General features: G+C 49.8%; 1 protein-coding gene and 1 non-coding gene across 2 annotated transcripts in view; both read right to left on the bottom strand.

The window, feature by feature from the left end:
• The window catches only part of SLC47A1 (solute carrier family 47 member 1), a 28,900-nt gene extending 21,845 nt beyond the window's left edge, over nt 1-7,055 (bottom strand). Inside the window, exon 1 of the mRNA XM_052657224.1 lies at nt 6,921-7,055. Within this exon, the coding sequence (XP_052513184.1) occupies nt 6,921-7,055 (135 nt within the window). The remainder of the gene's footprint in view (nt 1-6,920) is intronic.
• Nucleotides 7,056-19,469: 12,414 nt separating this feature from the next.
• On the bottom strand, nt 19,470-19,541 carry TRNAW-CCA (transfer RNA tryptophan (anticodon CCA)). Its single transcript has one exon. It is a non-coding gene; the product is annotated as a tRNA-Trp (tRNA).
• Between the last annotated feature and the right edge of the window lie 724 nt (nt 19,542-20,265).

Consider the following 20,265-nt stretch of genomic DNA (forward strand, 5'->3'; position numbering starts at 1 on the left):
GTGTGCGTGCATGTGCGTGTGCGGGGGTGAGGGTGCAAACATCTCCACATCAAATTCCAAACCTCAACCCAGCTCCTGCTTCCCCCACTGCAGAGACCAAAGTTGCGCACTGCAACTAGAGAGAAGCCCCCGCCCAGCATGCTAGAAAAAGGCCCATACAGCAATGAAGACCCAGCACAGCCAAAAATATAGAAATTTTGAAAAAGGTTGATATGAAAAACCCAATTCTGTAGACCCTAAAGTCAGAACCAGGGGCCCCCATAGGCCTGTTCCCAGGAACTGGCCATGAATAAGTGCTGTCCCCACCCCACAGATATTCTGTGGTTTCATTCACAGAGTTGGTGTCTCTTTGATTGTGAATTTATATTAACTGTAAAGGGCACAGGGCCCTTATTTGGGTAAATTCAGCATCACTATCAGTCTTTTCAGTTTTTTTTTTTAAGCCTTTTTGTGCGTAAACTACGTCTACTTCTGCTTTATTGACTACGCCAAAGCCTTTGACTGTGTGGTTCACCACAAACTGGAAAATTCTTCAAGAGATGGGAATACTAGACCACCTTACCTGCCTCCTGAGAAACCTGTATGCAGGTCAAGAAGCAACAGTTAGAACCAGACATGGAAAAATGGACTGGTTCCAAATCGGGAAAGGAGTACGTCAAGGCTGTATACAGTCACCTGCTTATTTAACTTCTATGCAGAGTACATCATGAGAAATAGTGGGCTGGAAGAAACACAAGCTGGAATCAAGATTGCCGGGAGAAATATCAATAACCTCAGATATGCAGATGACACCACCCTTATGGCAGAAAGTGAAGAGGAACTAAAAGGCCTCTTGATGAAAGTGAAAGAGGAGAGTGAAAAAGTAGGCTTAAAGCTCAACATTCAGAAAACGAAGATCATGGCATCTGGTCCCATCACTTCATGGCAAATAGATGGGGAAACAATGGAAACAGTGAGAGACTTTATTTTTTGGGCTCCAAAATCACTGCAGATGGTGACTGCAGCCATGAAATTAAAAGACACTTGCTCCTTGGAAGAAAAGCTATGACCAACCTAAACAGCATATTAAAAAGCAGAGACATTACTTTGCCAACAAAGGTCCATCTAGTCAAAGCTATGGATTTTTCAGTAGTCATGCATGGATGTGAGATTTGGACCATAAAGAAAGCTGAAGAACTGATGCTTTTGAACTGTGGTGTTGGAGAAGACTCTTGAGAGTCCACTGGACAGCAAGGAGATCAAACCAGTCCATCCTAAAGGAAATCAGTCCTGAATATTCATTGGAAGGACTGATGCTGAAGCTGACACTCCAATCCTTTGGCCACCTGATGCAAAGAACTGACTCATTGGAAAATACCCTGATGCTGGGGAAGATTGAAGGCGGGAGGAGAAGTGGACAACAGAGGATGAGATGGTTGTTTGGCATCATTGACTCAACAATGGACAGGAGTTTGAGCAAGCTCTGGGAGTTGGTGATGGACAGGGAAGCCTGGCATGCTGCAGTTCATGGGGTAGCAAAGAGTCGGACACGACTGAGTGACTGAACTGAACTGAACTGTCATAAACTGTTGCAAACGATAGTCATAGGTCTGTTTTCCCCTTTTTCATCAGACTTCAATATTTCCAGAACAGTGTCCGGTCAACTCCGCAGGCCACATGTAAGCTGTTTCTGTGGCTTCACAGGAAAATGCATGGTCAGGTCTCTGGGCTGCTTTCCAGGTTTTGCTGATACAAAGTGCACTGCACAGAATGTCTTTCTTACTTGGGTGGGGCCAGACATTTTCTTAGGGTGAATGCCCAGTGCATGGGTGGGATCAGCTGACCCTCTCAGAGCAGAGGCTGGGAAATCTAGCTGAGCTAATCCATGAGTGCCTGTGTGTGTGTCTGTGCGCGCATGAGTATGTGCGTGTGCTCAGTCATGTCTGACTCTTTGTGACCCTATAGGCTGTAGCCCTCCAGGCTCCTCTGTCTGTGGGATTTCCCAGGCAAGAATACTGAAATGAGTTGCCATTTCCTCCTCTGGGGGATCTTCCTGACCCAGGAATCAAACCCACGTCTCATGCAGAGCTAATCCACTCAACTGTTGGGTTGAAGGTGGGTCATCCCAGTGGTACAGTCCTTGGATGGCCAGACTTCCCACACCCCAGCCTCAGGGGCGGCGGGGGTCCTGGCTCCAGAGTTCACGTTTGCTAACCACACACCTGAGATCACCTGAGGATGTTGGTCAGAAGACCCATGCCCAGTCCCACTTCAAGAGACAGAGTCCAGATGTCCATGGGGCTGAGGGATCTGTCTTTCAGCATACTCCAGCCCCCACCCCACTATACTCTTCCAATCAAGAGGGGGCCGTCAAGGACCAGACCTACAGAACCTACAGGGCTTGCTGCTGGGCCCACAGGTTGTTCCCCCAGCACCTCAAGGACTCCTGCCTGGGGTTCAGACAGGGCTAAGTGGACAAGAGAGATGGCCGGGCTGTCTGTGCATGTCTCTGCCTCCTGTCATGGAGACCCTCGTTTTCTGGCCAGGAGGCTTTGGGAGAGTGACCCCTGGGGCTGGATGCCAGAAGGACAGCGGGTGTGAGCCTGCCTGGTGTGCCCAGTCAAAAAATGGGCCAAGGAACTAAACAGACATTTCTCCAAAGAAGACATACAGATTGCTAACAAATACATGAAAAGATGCTCAACATCACTCATTATCAGAGAAATGCAAATCAAAACTATAATGAGGTACCATCTCATGCCAGTCAGAATGGCTGCTATCCAAAACTCTACAAGCAATAAATGCTGGAGAGGGAGTGGAGAAAAGGGAACCCTCTTACACTGTTGGTGGGAATGCAAACTAGTACAGCCACTATGGAGAACAGTGTGGAGATTCCTTAAAAAACTGGAAATAGAACTGCCATATGACCCAGCTATCCCACTGCTGGGCATACACACTGAGGAAACCAGAATTGAAAGAGACACGTGTACCCCAATGTCCATCGCAGCACTATTTATAATAGCCAGGACATGGAAGCAACCTAGATGTCCATCAGCAGATGAACGGATAAGAAAGCTGTGGTACATATACACAATGGAGTATTACTCAGCCATTAAAAAGAATACATTTGAATCAGTTCTAATGAGGTGGATGAAACTGGAGCCTACTATACAGAGTGAAGTAAGCCAGAAAGAAAAACACCAATACAGTATAATACATATATATGGAATTTAGAAAGATGGTAACGATAACCCTGTATGCGAGACAGCAAAAGAGACACAGATGTATAGAACAGTCTTTTGGACTCTGTGGGAGAGGGAGAGGGTGGGATGATTTGGGAGAATGGCATTGAAACATGTATATTATCATATGTGAAAAGAATCGCCAGTCCAGGTTCAGTACATGATACAGGGTGCTCGGGGCTGGTGCACTGGGATGACCCAGAGGGATGGGATGGGGAGGGAGGTGGGGGGTTGTTCAGGATGGGGAACACATGTATACCCATGGCTGATTCATGTCAATGTATGGCAAAACCAATACAATATTGTAAAGTAATTAGCCTCCAATTAAAATAAATAAATTTATATTAAATTTGAAATTGAAAAAAAAAAAAGAAGGTCGATTCTCATCCACTCCTTTGGAGCACCGAGTACAGGCCAAGCACGGGAGTATAGATCTGAGTAAGGTGAACACCATGGCTCCAGCCCTACCCCAGGGAACCCAGGGCATCACAGGGAAAGATGTTCAACACGGAACAACACAGTGGATCACACAAGACGGGCACTGCAGACAACACAGGAGCTCAGGAGTCATAGAAGTTTCTGCCGAAACCTGTATGGTGAGCGGGCAATTGAAAGGGCCCTGTCTGTCTGGGAGAACGTTCCAGGCAGGAGGGGGTGGGATGTGAGGGATGGCTGGGGCTGGGAAAAGGTGAGGGCAGGGGGCAGTTGGATTTGTGGGATCTTAATTCCCTGATCAGGGACTGAAACTGGGCCCTTGGCAGTGAAAGCTCCGAGTCCTAACCACTGGACTGCCTAGGAGTTCCCACCTTCGGCCAAGGTCATTTTCTGCCCCCAGCAAGTCTGCTCCTGCGACATCTTACCTAAGGTAACTGATCACCCCCAGCTCCTCATTCCCCACCGACAGGCTAACAGTCAGAGACCAGCCTGCAGGTCCGTGGGCAGGAAGCCAGTCTCTCAGATGCCCTTCTGCTTGGGGGGCATTGTCACTAGTTTTTGTCCTTCAGCCCTAGACCCCCTCAACTCTCTCCCAGGTGAGCCTGTTTCCATGGAGATGGAAACCAGGGCCCTCTCTGGGCCTGGCTACCCCAGATCTTTTCTATTCTCACCAAGGCACTGCACAGCCTGTGTCCCTGAGGAGCACGCAATCCCTCTTTGAGATTATTCTTCAGGACTGACAGTTCAGTCTGGTGAAGAGAAGCTAATGATGAGGAGAAAGCTCAGCTGAAACGCCTGAGGCCAGGTAACTTCAACAACTGCCTTCCTGCCCCAACAAACGCACAGTTTACCTAAATCTTTAAAGGAAAATGTGGCCCAGCCTCTGTTCAGATGTGCACGGCTCATCTCACACGCTTGCCTTTGTGTTCTGCATTATTCTCTCTTTACAGCCCTCATTTAAAGCTCACTGCAGGTGTGGTAAGTCCTAGTCCCTCAACCCGATTCCTACATTGAATCCTCATGGGTCACTGTTGATATGAGAGGCCTGGAAGGGACAGGGTGAACCGGAGACAGAAAATCAGAGAGAGGAGCCCCAGACCAGGGTCCTACCTAATGGATGGGGGACCCTCAGAAAGTGAAGAGGGGGACCCTGAGCAGGCAATGAGGGGCACCTCTCCCCTCCCTTGTGCCCCCAGGAAACAGAAAACCCAGAGGAGAGGGGAACAGAGACAGAGAGGGACCAAGAGGAGCCCATATACAACCCAATTAAACCGGTGTCAGAACTCTACGACCTGACTGCGTAAAGCAGTCAGACAGAAACAGTCCCACAAACGGCTGCAAGGAACATTTCCCAACTCTCCGGTTATTTCAGATCATTTCAGAGACTTTTCCTTTGTCTCGGTTTTCCGTTTTGTCTACAAGGAACATAGATTATGCTTATAATTAACATCGTCACAGGCACACACACACAAGTGTACAGAGAGAAAAGGCAGGGGGCTGCATGTCAGCCATGTGCTCACCATCCCTGCAGACCGACAAGGGGACTGGGTGACTCTGGGGGCTAGCAGAGACAGGGGCCTGCCCTGGGAGTGGCTGCATCTCAGAGGCTACCTTGTTTAATTATTCATTTTCGGGGTGGTGTTAGTGATAAAGAACTCACCTGCCAATGAAGGAGACATAAGAGAAAAGTTTTCGATCCCTGGTCAGGAAGATCCTCTGGGGGAAGGAAATGGCAACCCACTCCAGTGTTCTTGCCTGGGAAATCCCGGGGACAGAGGAGCCTGGCGGCCTATGGTCCATGGGGTCGCAAGACACAACGGAAGCAACTTAGCAGAGCAATAGCAGCTTTGCGTGTTTAGTTGCTTAAGTCGTGTCTGACTCTGTGACCTCATGGACCCAGGCTCCTCTGTCCATAGGATTTCCCAGGCAAGAATACTGGAGTGGGTTGCCATTTCCTCCTCCAGGGGATCTTCCCAACCCAGGGATCGAACCCGCATCTCCTGCATTGGCAGGCAGATTGTTTACTGCTGAGCCACTTGGGAAGCCTTACAGAGACCTTTCTCACAGTAACCTGTGCGATAATGTGGGGCCAAGCATGGTATTATTATCCGCATTTTATGGATGGATTAACTGAAGCCGGAAGAGGTTACCAGCTGACTCAGGTTCACATAGCCATTTCCTAACCTCCCTTCTGAGGTCAAAGCAGAGAACTGGACCCACAAGTAAGATTCCTAACCAGGTGTTCTTTTCCCTCTGGCTGCCAACAGCTCCCCGCTACATGGATTTTCAAGCCATGGCTTTCTCCCGGCCTCATCCATGCCACCTGGTACAACACAATGGGCATCCCAGGATCCCACAAACAGCGGGGTCACCATCAGGTCACTCCTGTCTGCCTCAGCCTCTGCAGGTGCAGAATGTCTCATCACCCCAGAGCCCAACAGCTTGTGTGTTAGTCGCTCAGTTGCATCTGACTCTTTGTGACCCCGTGGACTGTAGCCCACCAGGCTCCTCTGTCCATGGGATTCTCCAGGCAAGAATACTGGAGTGGGGAACCATTCCCTTCTCCAGTCCAAAAGCTTATTCTCCCCTGAGAACCATCTCGGGTTCTTCTTGTCTGAAGAAAGGGCTCCCTTACCCTGTTGATTTGAAAATCACCCAAACTGGCAGGAGAACAATGATGAGATTCTGGTTTGTGGGTGTTGTGGTTTCAGAATTCTAGTTACCTTTAAATAGAAAACACAGAAAGAGTCCTAAACTGACAATGATAATGGAGAAAAAAAAAAAAAACCCTCAGCCCCAAAGAGAACCACATCAAAAACGTTTTAAACACAAGACTTGGGGAAGGGCGTGTGAGGCAGGATGCCACTAGTTTCCTTGGGCAGAGGCCTGAAGATGTGGGTCTAAAAGACACCGCTCCCCGCCTGGAGTTACTCCGGAGACGCACGTTCACGGCCGGAATCGACGGCTAGTTTTCGGTGTTCTCCGCAGTGTTTTGCGGTTCTGGTGGCTTCCGCCTGCTCCTCGGCAGCCCTCCTCCAGAGAAGGCTCCGGAGCGGGAGACTGGACGCGGCCGGTCCCACTGCCTAGCTGTCCAGCCGCACAGGGCGGCCAGCGCGGCCCGGGCGCACGCGAAGGCGCCCGGACCTGCCCGCCTCCAGGCTCCCGGGACCGTGGCCCCGCGCGCGCGCGCCCACCGCCTCCTGCTAGCTCTGCGCCTGGGACCCCCGCCCCCGGGACCAGCCCCCGGTGAGGCCCCCTACTCACCGCGGGGCCCGCCAGGAACAGGAGCGCCCCCAGCTCCCGCCGGAGGTCTGCCAGCCGCAGACAGCGCGGCGCGCGGCGCTCCGGGCTGAGCGCCCGGGCTCCCGGCCCGGGTGTAAGCTCCTCGGCCGCCTCCATGTGCCGGGCGCCGGCCACGGGGAGCGCGCAGGAGGCCGACGGGAGGACGGACCGGGCCAGCCGCGCTGCAGTCCCCGCCCTGGGCCGCCCGCCGCCCACCTTGGGCGCGCCCCCGCCGCCCGGCCCAGGTCGCCCGCTTCGCTGGCAAAGGCCTGCCAACTCAGGGACTCCGAATACAAAGTTGAAGGAAGCTCCGGAAAGAAACAGAAAGTGGAAAGCGCGGCGGGGGCTGGGTCCTCGGGCCCTCAGGAGCTAGGCTCGCCGGCTCCGCGCAACCCAGGGCTTGGGGTGAAAGCCTCGTGGAAGCGCTGGCAGGTTGGCCACTGAGGGTCCGCCCCCGCAGCCAGACACCTCCGGCTCCGGAGCGCCTTCTCTGCGCACAGGACTGGGAGACCGCATAGGGCTTGACTGCGGACGCTCTTCTTCCCTCCCCACCCCGCCCGCGTGCGCCCGTTCGTTAACTTAGACTCTGCCAGGATAGCGCACAAGGCCACATTTTCAAGCTCCAGGACTCAGGTTCTCTGGTCTTGGATGTTTATCCAACAGCTGGATAAGGGTATTGATTTTTTAAATGCTCCGTGAGAGAGTTGTGAGTTAAGTTTTATTGTGGGCAAAATGAGGATTATAGCCTGGAAGGTGACATTTCAGAGCGCTCTGAGGAACTCCTCCAAAAATGGGAGGTGGGGGGAGAGGGGCATCAGTACTATGCACTGTTTTAGTGAACGGGCCAGTGTGCAGTCAAACACACTCTTTGGCAAAAGTTTGCTGCTGGTCAGGAGCAGATGTCCCCCTTCATGATTTTAGTGTTTTTCTAGACATGAGGAGATGCAAAAATTAGGCTCATAAAATCTTCTCCTGAGAATATCTTCTGAAGGCTTGTTCTGCCAGGATTTTCCCAGAGCAGACAGCCTCATTCCTGATCTCCACTCTGAAATCCTTTCAGGGTGTGATGAAGGTTGGGGCTGCAGTGGCCAGTGACTGCATCCTGGTAGAGGCAAACGGCCAGTGCCAAGTGTTTGTTGGCAAGGGGACCAAGAGGCTGTGTGTCAGCAAACCTGGGCTCCGGAGACACCACCAGGGTCTATGGGGAGAGCACCAGCAACTTGCTGGTCCCTCATAGCCTCAGTTTTCCCATCTGTGAACTCGAAACCATATCTACAGCCGCCCTTTGTGGTGAGGATTAAATGAGATGGTATGGTCCAGTGGTTGGAACTCTGCACTTTCACTGCCAGTGACAAGGGTTCAGTCCTCCCCTGCGGAACTAACATCCCTCAAGTCAGGTGGCCAAAAGTATCTTTTTGAAAAAAAAATGAGATGGACTAAGTGCTCTCAGCCTGGTTGGTACAGGGTAATGGCCTAAGAAAATTTAGCCACCAAAACAAGAGTGATTTCAGTAACAGTCAAAGTTCATTCTGTTTTAATAGGCCCAACTTTACAAAAAGGAAAACATAAATCCTGAGAGGGTCACACAGTTGGAAGTCTGGCTTCAGGGATTTATAAGGTCATGAGTGTTCTGCCTCCGCATCTGTCTTCCCGCCCTCTTATCTTAACCATTTAAAAAATTAATTTATTTTATTTTATTTTATTGGGTGCGTGGAGTCTTGCCTTCATTGAGGCATGTGGGATCTTAGTTCCATGAGTCTTTTATCGCGGTGTGCAGGCTTCTCTCTAGTTGCAGCGCTCGGCTTAGTTGCCCGGCAGTGGCATGCGGTATCTTAGTTCCCCCACCAGGGATCAAACCTAAGTCCCTTGCCCTGGAAGGCAGATTCTTAACCTGGACCACTATGGAAGTCCCCTCCCTACTATTTGCTCTTCACTACTTGGCCTCATCTTTCTCTGTAGGCAGTCCCTTTTTGCTTGTTCAGGAGGGTAGCCTCCCCCAATCCTCATTCCCATCTTTCCTACCTTGTGATCCAGATAAGACCCTCCCCACTTCTCTTCGGGACCAAACAAACTAAAAACGGAGAAAATTGGTTGGCCCTGTTTAGGTTTCCTGCCCGCCTTTGCCACCCTGGCCAGGGAAATAGGGTCTTGTTTGGCTGGACCCAAAACCTTCGGCTCAACTCTGTACCAGAAAGGTTGGGTGCTGTCTGTCACTGGCAAGAGTCCCACCAGAGTTACATGGAGGGTCCCACCAGACAAAAATGCTAGGATGTATGCTAGATCTCCAAGCCCAGCTCTTTAATAGTCTTCTGGTATCCTGATCAACGTTAGAAGTCATGAAACAGAAATGTCATGTATAACTATTGAGAAGAAATCAAAGCATCGTTCATGGTTATAATTCCAGATAGTCCAAAGGAATTACATGGGGATAAAGCTAATAGGATTAATTAAAGGAATTTTAAAAGTTGCCACACTTAAGTCCTTCAACAGATATGATCAGTCCTTTAGGTTCGTAATAACATATATGAGAATACTGGAAGGAGAAAAGCCTCTTTCACGATTGTTGTTGTTTAGTTGCTTAGTTGTGTCCGACTCTTTGTGACCCCATGGACTGCAGCATGCCAGGCTTCCCTGACCGTCACCATCTCCTGGAGTTTGCTCAAACTCATGTCCGTTGAGTCAGTGATGCCATCCAACCATCTCATCCTCTGTCGTCCCCTTCGCCTCCTGCCTGCAATCTTTCCCAGCATCAGGGTCTTTTCCAATGACTCAGTTCTTCACATCAGGTGGCCAAAGTATTGGAGCTTTAGCTTCACCATCAGTCCTTCCAATGAATATTCAGAGTTGATTTCCTTTAGGATGGACTGGTTTGATCTCCTTGCTGTCCAAGGGACTCTCAAGAGCCTTCAAATAAACCCTCCTATGACATGGAGCATTCCCAACTCTTTAAAGGACTGTGGGGACTTCCCTGGTGGTCCATTGGTTAAGAATCCTCCTGCCAATGCAGGAGACACAGGTTCAATCCCTGGTCTGGGATGTTTCCACACGCAGTGGAGCAACCAAGCCCACTCACCACAGCTACCGAGCTAGGGAGCTACAACTAGAGAGTAGTCCACACACAGCAACAAAGACCCAGGGCAGCCCAAAATTAATTAATCAGTTAATTTTTACAAATAAAGTACAATGGGACTGTGTACAGGGACTTCCTTCCAAAGAGCACACCAGGGAAGGGTGTGTGTGTGGAGGGGGAGATAGTGACTTTATAGCAGAGAAACCTGGCTAAAATGACCTCAGCCCCATGACCAAGGTTAACATCAACAGTGATAAATCAGGCTCATAGTATGTACTTAAGTATGTACCTAGGGGTGCTGTAACTGGTGGCTTAAACCAACAGCAGTATATTCTCTCATAGTGCTGAAGGCCAGAAGTCTAAAATGCAGGAGCTGACAGGGCTGGTTCCTTCTCTGGGGCTCAGGGAGCATCTGCTCCAGGACTCTCTCCTGGCTTCTGGGAGTTGTTGGCATCTCTTGGCCCCTGGCAGCATAATTCCAACCTCTGCCTCTGTGTCTGTTTTCTCTCCTTAAAGGACACCAGTCCCTGGATCAGAGCCCACCCTAACCCATGTGACCTCATCTTAACCTCATCACATCTGCAAAGACCCTGTTTCCAAATGAGGTCACATCTGAGGTTCCGGGGGACAGGGATTTTGGGGGAGGAGGGCATCTTGATAGGATGTAATGAAAATGGCACTTTATCTCTGTGGTCTTCCTCCCCAAAACCATAACCCTCCAGTCTAATCATCTGAAAAACATCAGGCAAATCCCAATGGAGAAATATTCTATGAAAATACCTGATAAGCACTTTTCAAATCTGTCACCATCAACCCAAACAAGAACATTCTGATAAACTGTCACAGTCAAGAGGAGCCTAAGATAAATGAGGGCAGAACGTGCCATGGTGCTTGAGTGGGACCCTGGGACAGAAAAGGGACCTTAAGCAAGAATTAAGGAATCTGAGTTAAGTATGGACTTTGGTTAGTAATAATATATCCATAGCAATTCAGCTCCCGGAAGTTATTGTTTACACAGACCCATAGCACCCCTCCACCACTGCTAGAGCCAATAGCTAGAAAACACCCTCCAAAGATTCACCTCTGACAGCAGGTAAAACCACTGTGTAGCTGTGGGGGATTTGGGGAACACTTTGAAGTTGTCTACTTGCAAAGCTGCCCTTGTAGCTTTCACCTATCTTCTGCGGGTTACATTTCATAGGGAATAACATGCCTACAAAACTGTTTACCTGTCTCTGTCTTGGTGTCTTCCATTTTTCATCCACTGGGATTAAAAGAATCAAAGTGAAAGGCTCTCTGGCCAGAGCACAGGCATTTCCGTGCTGTGTGCTCATGCGTGCTAAGTCGCTTCAGTTGTACTGTGGCAGAGCTTCAGAAACAATGCCTGAAGGCTTCCCTGCTGGTCCAGAGGTTAAGAATCTGCCAGCCAATGCATGGGACACGGGTTCAGTCCCTGGTCCGGGAAGCTTCCATGTGCCCGAGAAGCAACTGAACCCCTGTGCCACAGAGCCCTCGAGCCACACCCACTGAAAGCTGTGCTCTACAACAAGAGAAGCCGCTGTGATGAGAATCCCATGCACTGCAACTAGAGAGCAGCCCTGCTCACTGAAACTAGAGAAAGCCCGCATGCAGCAACAAAGATGCAGTGCAGCTAAAAATAAATACATACATTAAAAAAATTCATAACAAGAATCTTAACATGAAATATGCCATGCCAAGTCGCTTCCGTTGTATCCGGCTCTTTGTGAACCCGTGGACTGTAGCCCGCCAGGCTCCTCTGTCCATGAGATTCTCAAGGCAATACTGGAGTGGGTTGCCATTTCATTCTCCAGGGGATCTTCCCAATGCAGGAATTGAACCCGAGTCTCCCACATTGCAGGCAGATTCTTTACCATCTGAACCACCAGAGAAGCTCCAGGAGAGGAGGTAATCTGGAGGTAATTAACATGTCATGAGGTCACGAGGGTGGAACTTGACGAGAGTGGTGGCTCTAACAGGGGAAGAGAGATCTCCGGGCCCACGCACGACCGAGAAAGGCCCTGCAAGGACACAGCAAAATGGCGGCTGTCCACACGCCAGGAAGAGAGTCCTCACCGGGAACTGGGTCAGCTGGCACCTTCTCTGCGAATTCCAGCCTCCAGAACCGTGACAAAGGTAATTTCTGTTGTTTAAGACACTCCGTCTTTGATGTATTTTGTAATGGCACCCCGAGCTGACTAATACAACAGCCATAAGCATGTCATATCACTGCCTGTGATCTTATGTAACAACACTCTCTTTCCATCACATCACCAACCCCCACCTCAATCCAGGACTCTGGCAAGTGCTTTCCTCTGGGAGTTCATAATCCTCGAAACCACCCTGGACGGGTTACTAATCTGTTTCTTCAGGGGGGTAGTTCACCGAGTCCGTCAGCTGAGTAACTTGCCCAGGGCTAAGTGGCTAATGAGTGGCAGAGGAGGAGTCTGCAAGTTACTTCTGCCTGGTTCCAGAGAAGGTGGAATAAAAGCTCATAATTTTACATCAGGTGATGAGGCGATAGGACTATCCAACTCTGCTCATCTGCACACCTGTCACCCAGAAAATGGGTTGTGAGTATCTGTTGTTTCTAGGAACAAAACACCGAACTTGCAGAAATTCCATGGATGCCCCCTGGCTCAGAAATGAAGACGTCGTTTCTCCACTGCCAGGGGGCATCCTAGCCCCTCGAGTCTATAAAATGTATGTATTTATATTCATGTGGGTTGTTTCATTCTTCCCTCTGAGGAGCCTCAAATTTATGTAGGAGAGCATCTGCAGATCACCCGGATATGTTTTTAAAAGCATCTCACATGTACAGATGTGAGAGTTGGATCATAAAGAAGGCTGAGCGCTGAAGAATCAATGCTTTCGAACTGTGGTGCTGAAGAAGGCTCCTGAAGAGTCCCTTGGACAGCAAGGAGATCAAACCAGTCAATCCTAAAGGAAATCGGTCCCGAATATTTATTGGAAGGACTGTTGCTGAAGCTGAAGCTCTACTACTTTGGCTACCTGATGCGAAGAGCTGACGCATTGGAAAAGACCCTGATGCTGGGAAAGATTGAGGGCAGGAGGAGTAGGTGACAGAATGAGATGACTGGATGGCATCATCGAATCGATGGACATAAGTCTGAGCAACAAACTCCATGAGACAGTGAAGGACAGGGAAGCCTGACGTGTTGCAGTCCCTGGAGTCACAGAGTCAAACACAACTGAATGATGAACAAGGGGTCAGTGGCGCTGGGGTGGGGTCTGGGTCTTGCATTTCTCCTCCCAGGCAGTCTCTGCTGCAGGTTTGAGGACCGCACGCAGAGTAATAAGGCTGAAGAGAAGACTAGAGTGTTAATGCTGGATGGGCCTTAAACAGTGTCCATTGTGTCCTATTTATTTATTTGGTTGTGCTGGGTCTTAGTTGTGGCATGTGGGATCTAGTTCCCTGACAAGGAATGGAACCCAGGCCCCCTCCATTGGGAACCCAAAGTCCTAGCTACTGGACCCCCAGGAAGTCCCTGATATTGAAACAGGAGGGAAGGAGCGGGGCATGACCTAGGTGACTCAGAGGCCTAGACTTTGATCCTCAGTATTTGCTAACTGTAACACATCAGCAAGCTAAATGACACACCCAGAGGCACCATGAGAGTTCTAAAGTCAACCATCAAAGATCAAAAAGTCTATGTATGAAGCAGGGGACCCAAAGCTCTGGGACAACCTAGGGATAGAGTAGAAAGGAAGGTGGGAGGGGGATTCAGGATTGGGGGGCACATATATACCTATGGCCGGTTCATGTTGATGCATGGCAAAAACAATCACAATATTGCCAAGTATCCTCCAATTAAAATAAATAAATGTATTAAAAAAAAAAACAGAATAGTGAATAACTTGGGAAAAAAACAAAAACAAAAAGTGAGTGGTAGCCCAATCCCTGGAAATCTCTGCCCCTTCCCCAGAACAACTGGAATAATCTTCCCCTCATTAGCCTGTGGTTTAGCCTGTGAAACCACCCAGGCCTTGAAAGCTCACCACATGACATCTCAAGGCCGTACTCACCCTCTGACACAGCCCACACTCTGTCTGTGGAGTGTGATTCTCTAAATAAATCCACTTGTTATCTATCATTTTGTCTCTCACTGAATGCTTTCTGTGATGAGACATCAAGGACCTGAGCTTCATTAGGTCCTGAAACCAGGTCTGTGATCTTAGTTGGAAGACTGGGTTTTGGCCAAGTTCAAGTCCCTATCTGAGGGAAATGGTTTCAACATTAAACTGTACTTGATTTTCTCCTGTTACTCTGTCTCTCTTAGACCAGCCAGAAGAACCTAGAAGGGCAGAGGAAATCATTTTCTCCCTGATAGAGTCTTTCGTCAAGAAAAAGCCGCTTCTCACCCAGCCAGCTCCTCCCTAGAGATGCCATCCCAGCGTGTAAACACTTCTGAAGTGCCAAACAAAGAGACAATTCGTTAACACAACTTTGTGAATCAGCTATACTCTGGTATAAAATTTAAGATTTGTTTAAAGAGGCAATTTGATCATTTCAAATTTTACTATCAAAACTCATACTTGTACAGTTTGTATCAGTACTATGCTAACATTATTATAGTGTTGATTCAGTTTCAAAGAAAAATGAACACTTCAGATCTCTAAGATCTCAGGAAATAAGATATTTTATTTTTTTTGTTTTTCAGCCTTGCTGTGCGGCCCACGGGATCTCAATTCCCTAACCATGGATTAAACGCACAGTCCCTGAATTGGAAGTGTGGAGTCTTAACCAATGGACCACCAGGGAAGTCCAACACATTTAATTTTATGAAATTATGTTTTATAATTTATATTTGCATCTTTGTAGAGAGAAGTATACTTTTAAAAGTATATCATGTTATTATAAATTTATGGCAGGAGGGGACTGAAAATACAAAGAGAAAGAGGAAACATGCAAACTGTCTAATAAAGAAGAGCTTGTTCTTATATTTTTAAATTCATCCTAGTATCAAATCCTGGCGGTATTAATATTTCCTGGGTTATAGTTAAACTAATGATGTAGCCCTTTATTTTAACACGTTACTATTCACAATATGCCAACCCCTGCAACGATTACATAACGGTGAAAGTGTTAGATGACCACTTGAAAACAGACAAGGGTCACATCGCTTTCCAGAAATTCTCCCAGAGGCGCTCAAACAAGAAGGCTCCGCATTCGCTTCGCTGGAGCGAAAAAGATGCTCGCGGTTAACGGCCCTCTTCGGCTGGGTTCGCCTCTGGCGCCCTCTGCTGACCGCTGCAGTCCAGCCTCCTCCTTGCTTGGTTCCCACCTGTGGTCGGAACCCCCACCTGGGGGCCAGCTGGGAGGCCCAAGTGCGGGACCTTGGTAGGGTTTTGCAGGGCCTTGTCCCAGCACATAGTGCACAGAGTGTCTGGGTCAGAGGGGAGGCAGGACACGCTGTGGTTCCGCTGATGCAATCCTCTTTTACTGAGAAGGGGGTTTGGCCTTGGAAATAGCAATAACCTTAGAAAAGTCATTCTGATCACAGCAGGAGGGTCTGTAGTGTCTGAAGCGCCCTGTGTAAATCCACCCCCTCAGTTCTCTCGTTTGTCCTCTGAGCCAGGAACCCTGGTGGCTCCCACTTTACAGACAAGGACATAGGCACTGAGTGTGTGTGTTAGTTGCTTAGTGGTGTCCAACTCTTTGTGACCCCATGGCCTGTGGCCTGCCAGGCTCCTCTGCCCATGGAATTCTCCAGGCAAGAATACTGGATTGGGTAGCTGTTTCCTCCTCCAAGGGATCTTCCCAACCCAGGGATTGAACCCGAGTCTCACGTCTTCTGCATTGCAGGCAGATTCTTTACTGCCTGTACCAAGTACTGAGAGGTGACAGTAATTGTCCAGGTCATACTGAGGCAGGGCCAGGCTCCAGACGGGCATACTGGATTCCAGATTCTTCACTGTTGATGAAAAGTGAGAAAATGCAGACAAATATCTCACCACCCTAGAGAAGCAATGCTGACAATCTGGTGTGTTCTTCTCCAGCCTTGTGGAGCAGGATATGTTTTGTACAAATGAGATCTCCTTCTGCCGTCTGCTCAGAACACTTGAAGGTATGTCCAGGTTTTCCTCGGCCGCTTTCATCTCCCTTCTCCGCCGCTGTCAGTTCAGTGTGTCCCCTGGAGAATGTGTGTTCCCTGGAGCACAGAGTCGGCAGACCTCATGCCGTTTCTTTCAGCTTGCTAGAGTTGTCTCCGCAAAGGGCAGCTCTAGTGAGCTGGGTCGCAGGGAGCCCTCTGTCCTGGTCATGTCCCTCAGGACTAAGGTCACCCCTTGAGCCAGGCTGCCCCTCACAAGGTGGGGAGTGGCACTGACACCTGAAGATTGGGGTAATGAGTTTCAAGTTCAAGTGGGCATGGGGAGGAAAGAGGAAGCAGGTCGAAGACCTTGGTTTGTGCTGCTGAGACCTTGCGGGGCCTTCCCAGAACAGATCCCCTCCCCCTCTGCTATAGTTCCTCTGTGAAGTTCCCAGATTACAGCATCTCAGGAATACTTCCTGAGTTTGCAGATGTTAAAAACCACCACCAAATGGGAGAAACTCACACATGATTAATTGCCCCAGACCTACAAGGCCTAAGGACTGATACTGTGAACCCCTGTGACCCCACCTTGTGACCTCACCATCAACCAATCAGAGAATTGCAAACGAGCTGACCACAGACCCTGGGAATGCCCTCCTTCCCCTGGCCTTTCTAAATGCTTTCCTGGGACTTCCCTGGTGGTCCAGTGGCTAAGTCTCCATGCTCCCAATGCAGGGGGCCTTGGTTCGTTTCCTGGTCAGGGAACTAGATCCCTCATGCTACAGCTGCAACTTAAGATCACGCATACTGCAGAGCAGATTCTGCAGGTCCTGCGTGCCGCCACTAAGACATGGTGCTGCTAAATAAATGAATATTTTTTTTAAGACGTTTGCTGAAACCCTTCAGGGAGTTCGGCGTTTGAGGACGACACAAGCCACCCATCCCCCTTGCTCAATCCTGCAATAAACCTTTCTCTGCTCCAAATGCCTCCGTTTTAGTTTGTTTGGCCTCGGGCACACAGAGTCCTGAACAGCACAGTCACCTGAGGTTGGGAGGGATGGGGTGCCTTGTCCACCCTGGGCGTGCAGACCTGAGGGAAGGCGTGGGTCCCAGCACTTGGGGACAGAGAGGGCCTGTGGCAGGGTCACTCCACAGGAACCATGGACGTTTGTCCAGGCTGAGGTTTCCAGGGACCCTGCAGGGAGACAGCTGGGGAATAAACAACCTCTGAGAGACTGAATATACACATGGATGATAGCCAAACCAGTATAAAAATAGAGCCCAATTCACAGTGGGCAGCAGCACGCCCAGGAAACCAACCCCTTATCGACAGTGACCAGCCCAGGAAGGCAGCCTGTCATCTCCTATAAAAACCTGGAAGCTAAACAACCCCTGTAACAGTGGGTCTCAAACACCCCACCTCTGATCAGTAACTGGCAGCTTTTCCAACTATTGTCCCTGTTGCCAACTCAGGACAAGCCAGTGGTTACCGCTCTCCCAGAGCTGGTGTGTCTCCCACCCACAGTCCTACATGTTAACATGCAGAGTATGTGTCTACATATTTTGTGTGTTTAAAGTTTTTGTGCAACTTGCTTTATTTTTCCAGAGAGAAACAATTTTTTCTTTTACTTAGTAATTCATTTTCTGATATTGTTTTTCATTTATGAAAAATTTTAAACAAAATAAATACAATATTGCTGCATATATTTGATATTAACATTTAGAAGGTCATGCTGATTCTATTAAAGTTAATTAAAATCTATTAATTCTTTTCATTTCATGTAAATCTCCTGTACTCAAACTGTACAGTAAAAACATACATAGATTTCACTGACAATACGCAAGAAGAGTTATTCAAAGTGGTATAAAAAGCCATTTTTGAGAATCACCTTCACCGTGTTTTCTGGTAATGTCCATAGATTATTAGCTCCTGCGACCAGGTCATTCTGTGTCTGTCTTTCCACGTTCCTTTCTTTTCTGGTCATGAGAGTAAGGGAAACTGAACAGCTGTAGGTGAAGTATGGATCCTGTGGGTTTTATTCTGTTTTCAGAAACCCAGAGGAGTCTTTTTACATTGTTATTCACGAAAGTAAGGGCTACTCCCTTTGGATCTAATCTCTCAATTCTTCCAACCAGGTGCACAAAAGGCACGGGGAAATCTCCCCAGTACTCCCTTGGTCCCTCATTGTCTTCTGCGAAGAACCCCTTGACATGTTTTTCCTTTCCACTTGTGATGTCTGGGCTTGTACGGATGTGCTCCTGGTGGCCTGCAAGACTACCAGCCTTGTGCTTGCCTAGTTTCAAGGCAGAAGAGAGAGCCAGAGTCAGCAACAGCGACATGGATGATTGAACATAGAGGAACTTATGCCTCTGAAGAAAGTCCTGGAGCTACAGCCCACCGTGTGCAGTGGACAGAGAGGTGGACAGGTGGACAGAGGGGTGGACAGGACGGCTGCCTTCTCCCCCGGAAGGGGAGACTGCAGTTATAGGGGAAACTGACCTCAGGTGGGCTCATGAGTTACCAGGGAGACCAGCAGAGGGCAGCCCCTCACTGCCCCTGTGATAAACTGGGTCCTGGGACCACTAGGCAGGAAGGTCAGTCCTGAGCGCAGGGTGTAGGGGAAGTGGGCCCTGGTCCAGCAGCGGATGGACAGAGAGTAAGAGAACAGCCACCCTGAGCTGCCTGAGCCTACAGTTCCTCAGGCCCTGCAGCTCTCCACCCGTCTGCAGGCACAGATCTAATCCTGGGGATTTTTTCGTCATTTGAGATTTGAAACGCTGGCTCTTTATGGCTGGCCCTTCCGCCCACTCCAGGGCAGGGCTAGTCCTGGTCTCTCTCAGGATCGTGCTTGCCACCCGCTAGCGGGTCCCAGCACCTGCGTGGAAGCCGGGCTCCACCTGCCCGGGCATCTCCGGGCATCGGAGCTGCGCAGAGCTCGGCCGTCAGTCCCCAGGTCCGGGGCGGGGGGATTGGGAGGGGGGCGTGGCGGGGAGCACGAGCAGCCCCCGCCGCGGGTTCCAAGGCCATCAGACCTGCTGACTGGACCTTCCAGCCGAGCCCGCCGAGGGGTCAGACACCTGCGGAGTCCGCGGGGACACCTCCCGCCGGGAGGCCCTCCGGGGAGCGGGGCTGGGGAGGTGAGACGTGAGTCGGGCGAGAGGGGCTGACTTCGGGAAGGGGTGACTCAAGAGGCCCGGCGCACAGCCCATGGCGGGTCCCGGGAGGGACCGTGAGCATCAGCTCTGTCTTCGCGACGAGAGGAAAAAGGGCCCACGCGCCGTCAGGGCGAGCGGGATAATACACCTGCGCGAGATCAAATCTCTTGGGATGGGACTCGACTCCACTCCTTCTGCTGCCCCTGTACTTTGGGAGGAAAAAAGCCGACCTGACCCCGACGTGACTTGAACACGCAACCTTCTGATCTGGAGTCAGACGCGCTACCATTGCGCCACGAGGTCACAGAAAACAGGAGCTACCCGGGAGCTAAAGGCCTCGGCGAGGCTGCGCCGCCGCGCGGCAGAACGCGGGCGCTTCGTTCATCCCGCCCGGACTCGGGGGGCGGAGCCGAGTCCACGCGCACGCGCGTCCCAGGAAAGCCTGGCAGCGAGCTAGTGCGGGGCGGAGCGGATATCTGGAGGGCGGGACTCCTTTCAGAGAAGTCCCCCGCCCGACTCCAAGGAAAGAAAGCCTGAAGAGTCAGAACTTGATAAACGAGCTTGAAAAACGCAACGACTTTACTATTATTTTTTACTTTGCAAGTTAGTTCATTGCATTTGTCAATTTTTAATTGAAGTACAATTGGTTTTAGAGTTTTCCTGGTGGCTTAGTGGTCAAGAACCCGCTTCCCAACGCAGGAGACCGAGGTTCGATCCCGGGGTGAGGAAAATCCCCTGGAGGAGGACCGGGCAACCTGCTCCGGTATTCTTGCCTGGGAAATCTCATGGCCAAAGGAGCCTGGCGGGATACAAGTCCATGGGGTCACAAAAGAGTTGGACACGACTTAACAGTTAAACAACAACATAGTTGATATATAATTATTGTTTCTAAACCATAGAAGTAAACTTTGTCTTTGAGGAAAATCAGAACAGTGCCTGGAAGAAAATTGGAATCTCTGACCATCCACCACCCAGAGATATTGATTGGGGTTTGTGGTTTTTTTTTGTTTTTTTTTTTTTTTTTTTT

Source organism: Budorcas taxicolor, chromosome 19 (genome assembly GCF_023091745.1).
Source record: "Budorcas taxicolor isolate Tak-1 chromosome 19, Takin1.1, whole genome shotgun sequence".
Lineage (NCBI taxonomy): Eukaryota > Metazoa > Chordata > Mammalia > Artiodactyla > Bovidae > Budorcas > Budorcas taxicolor.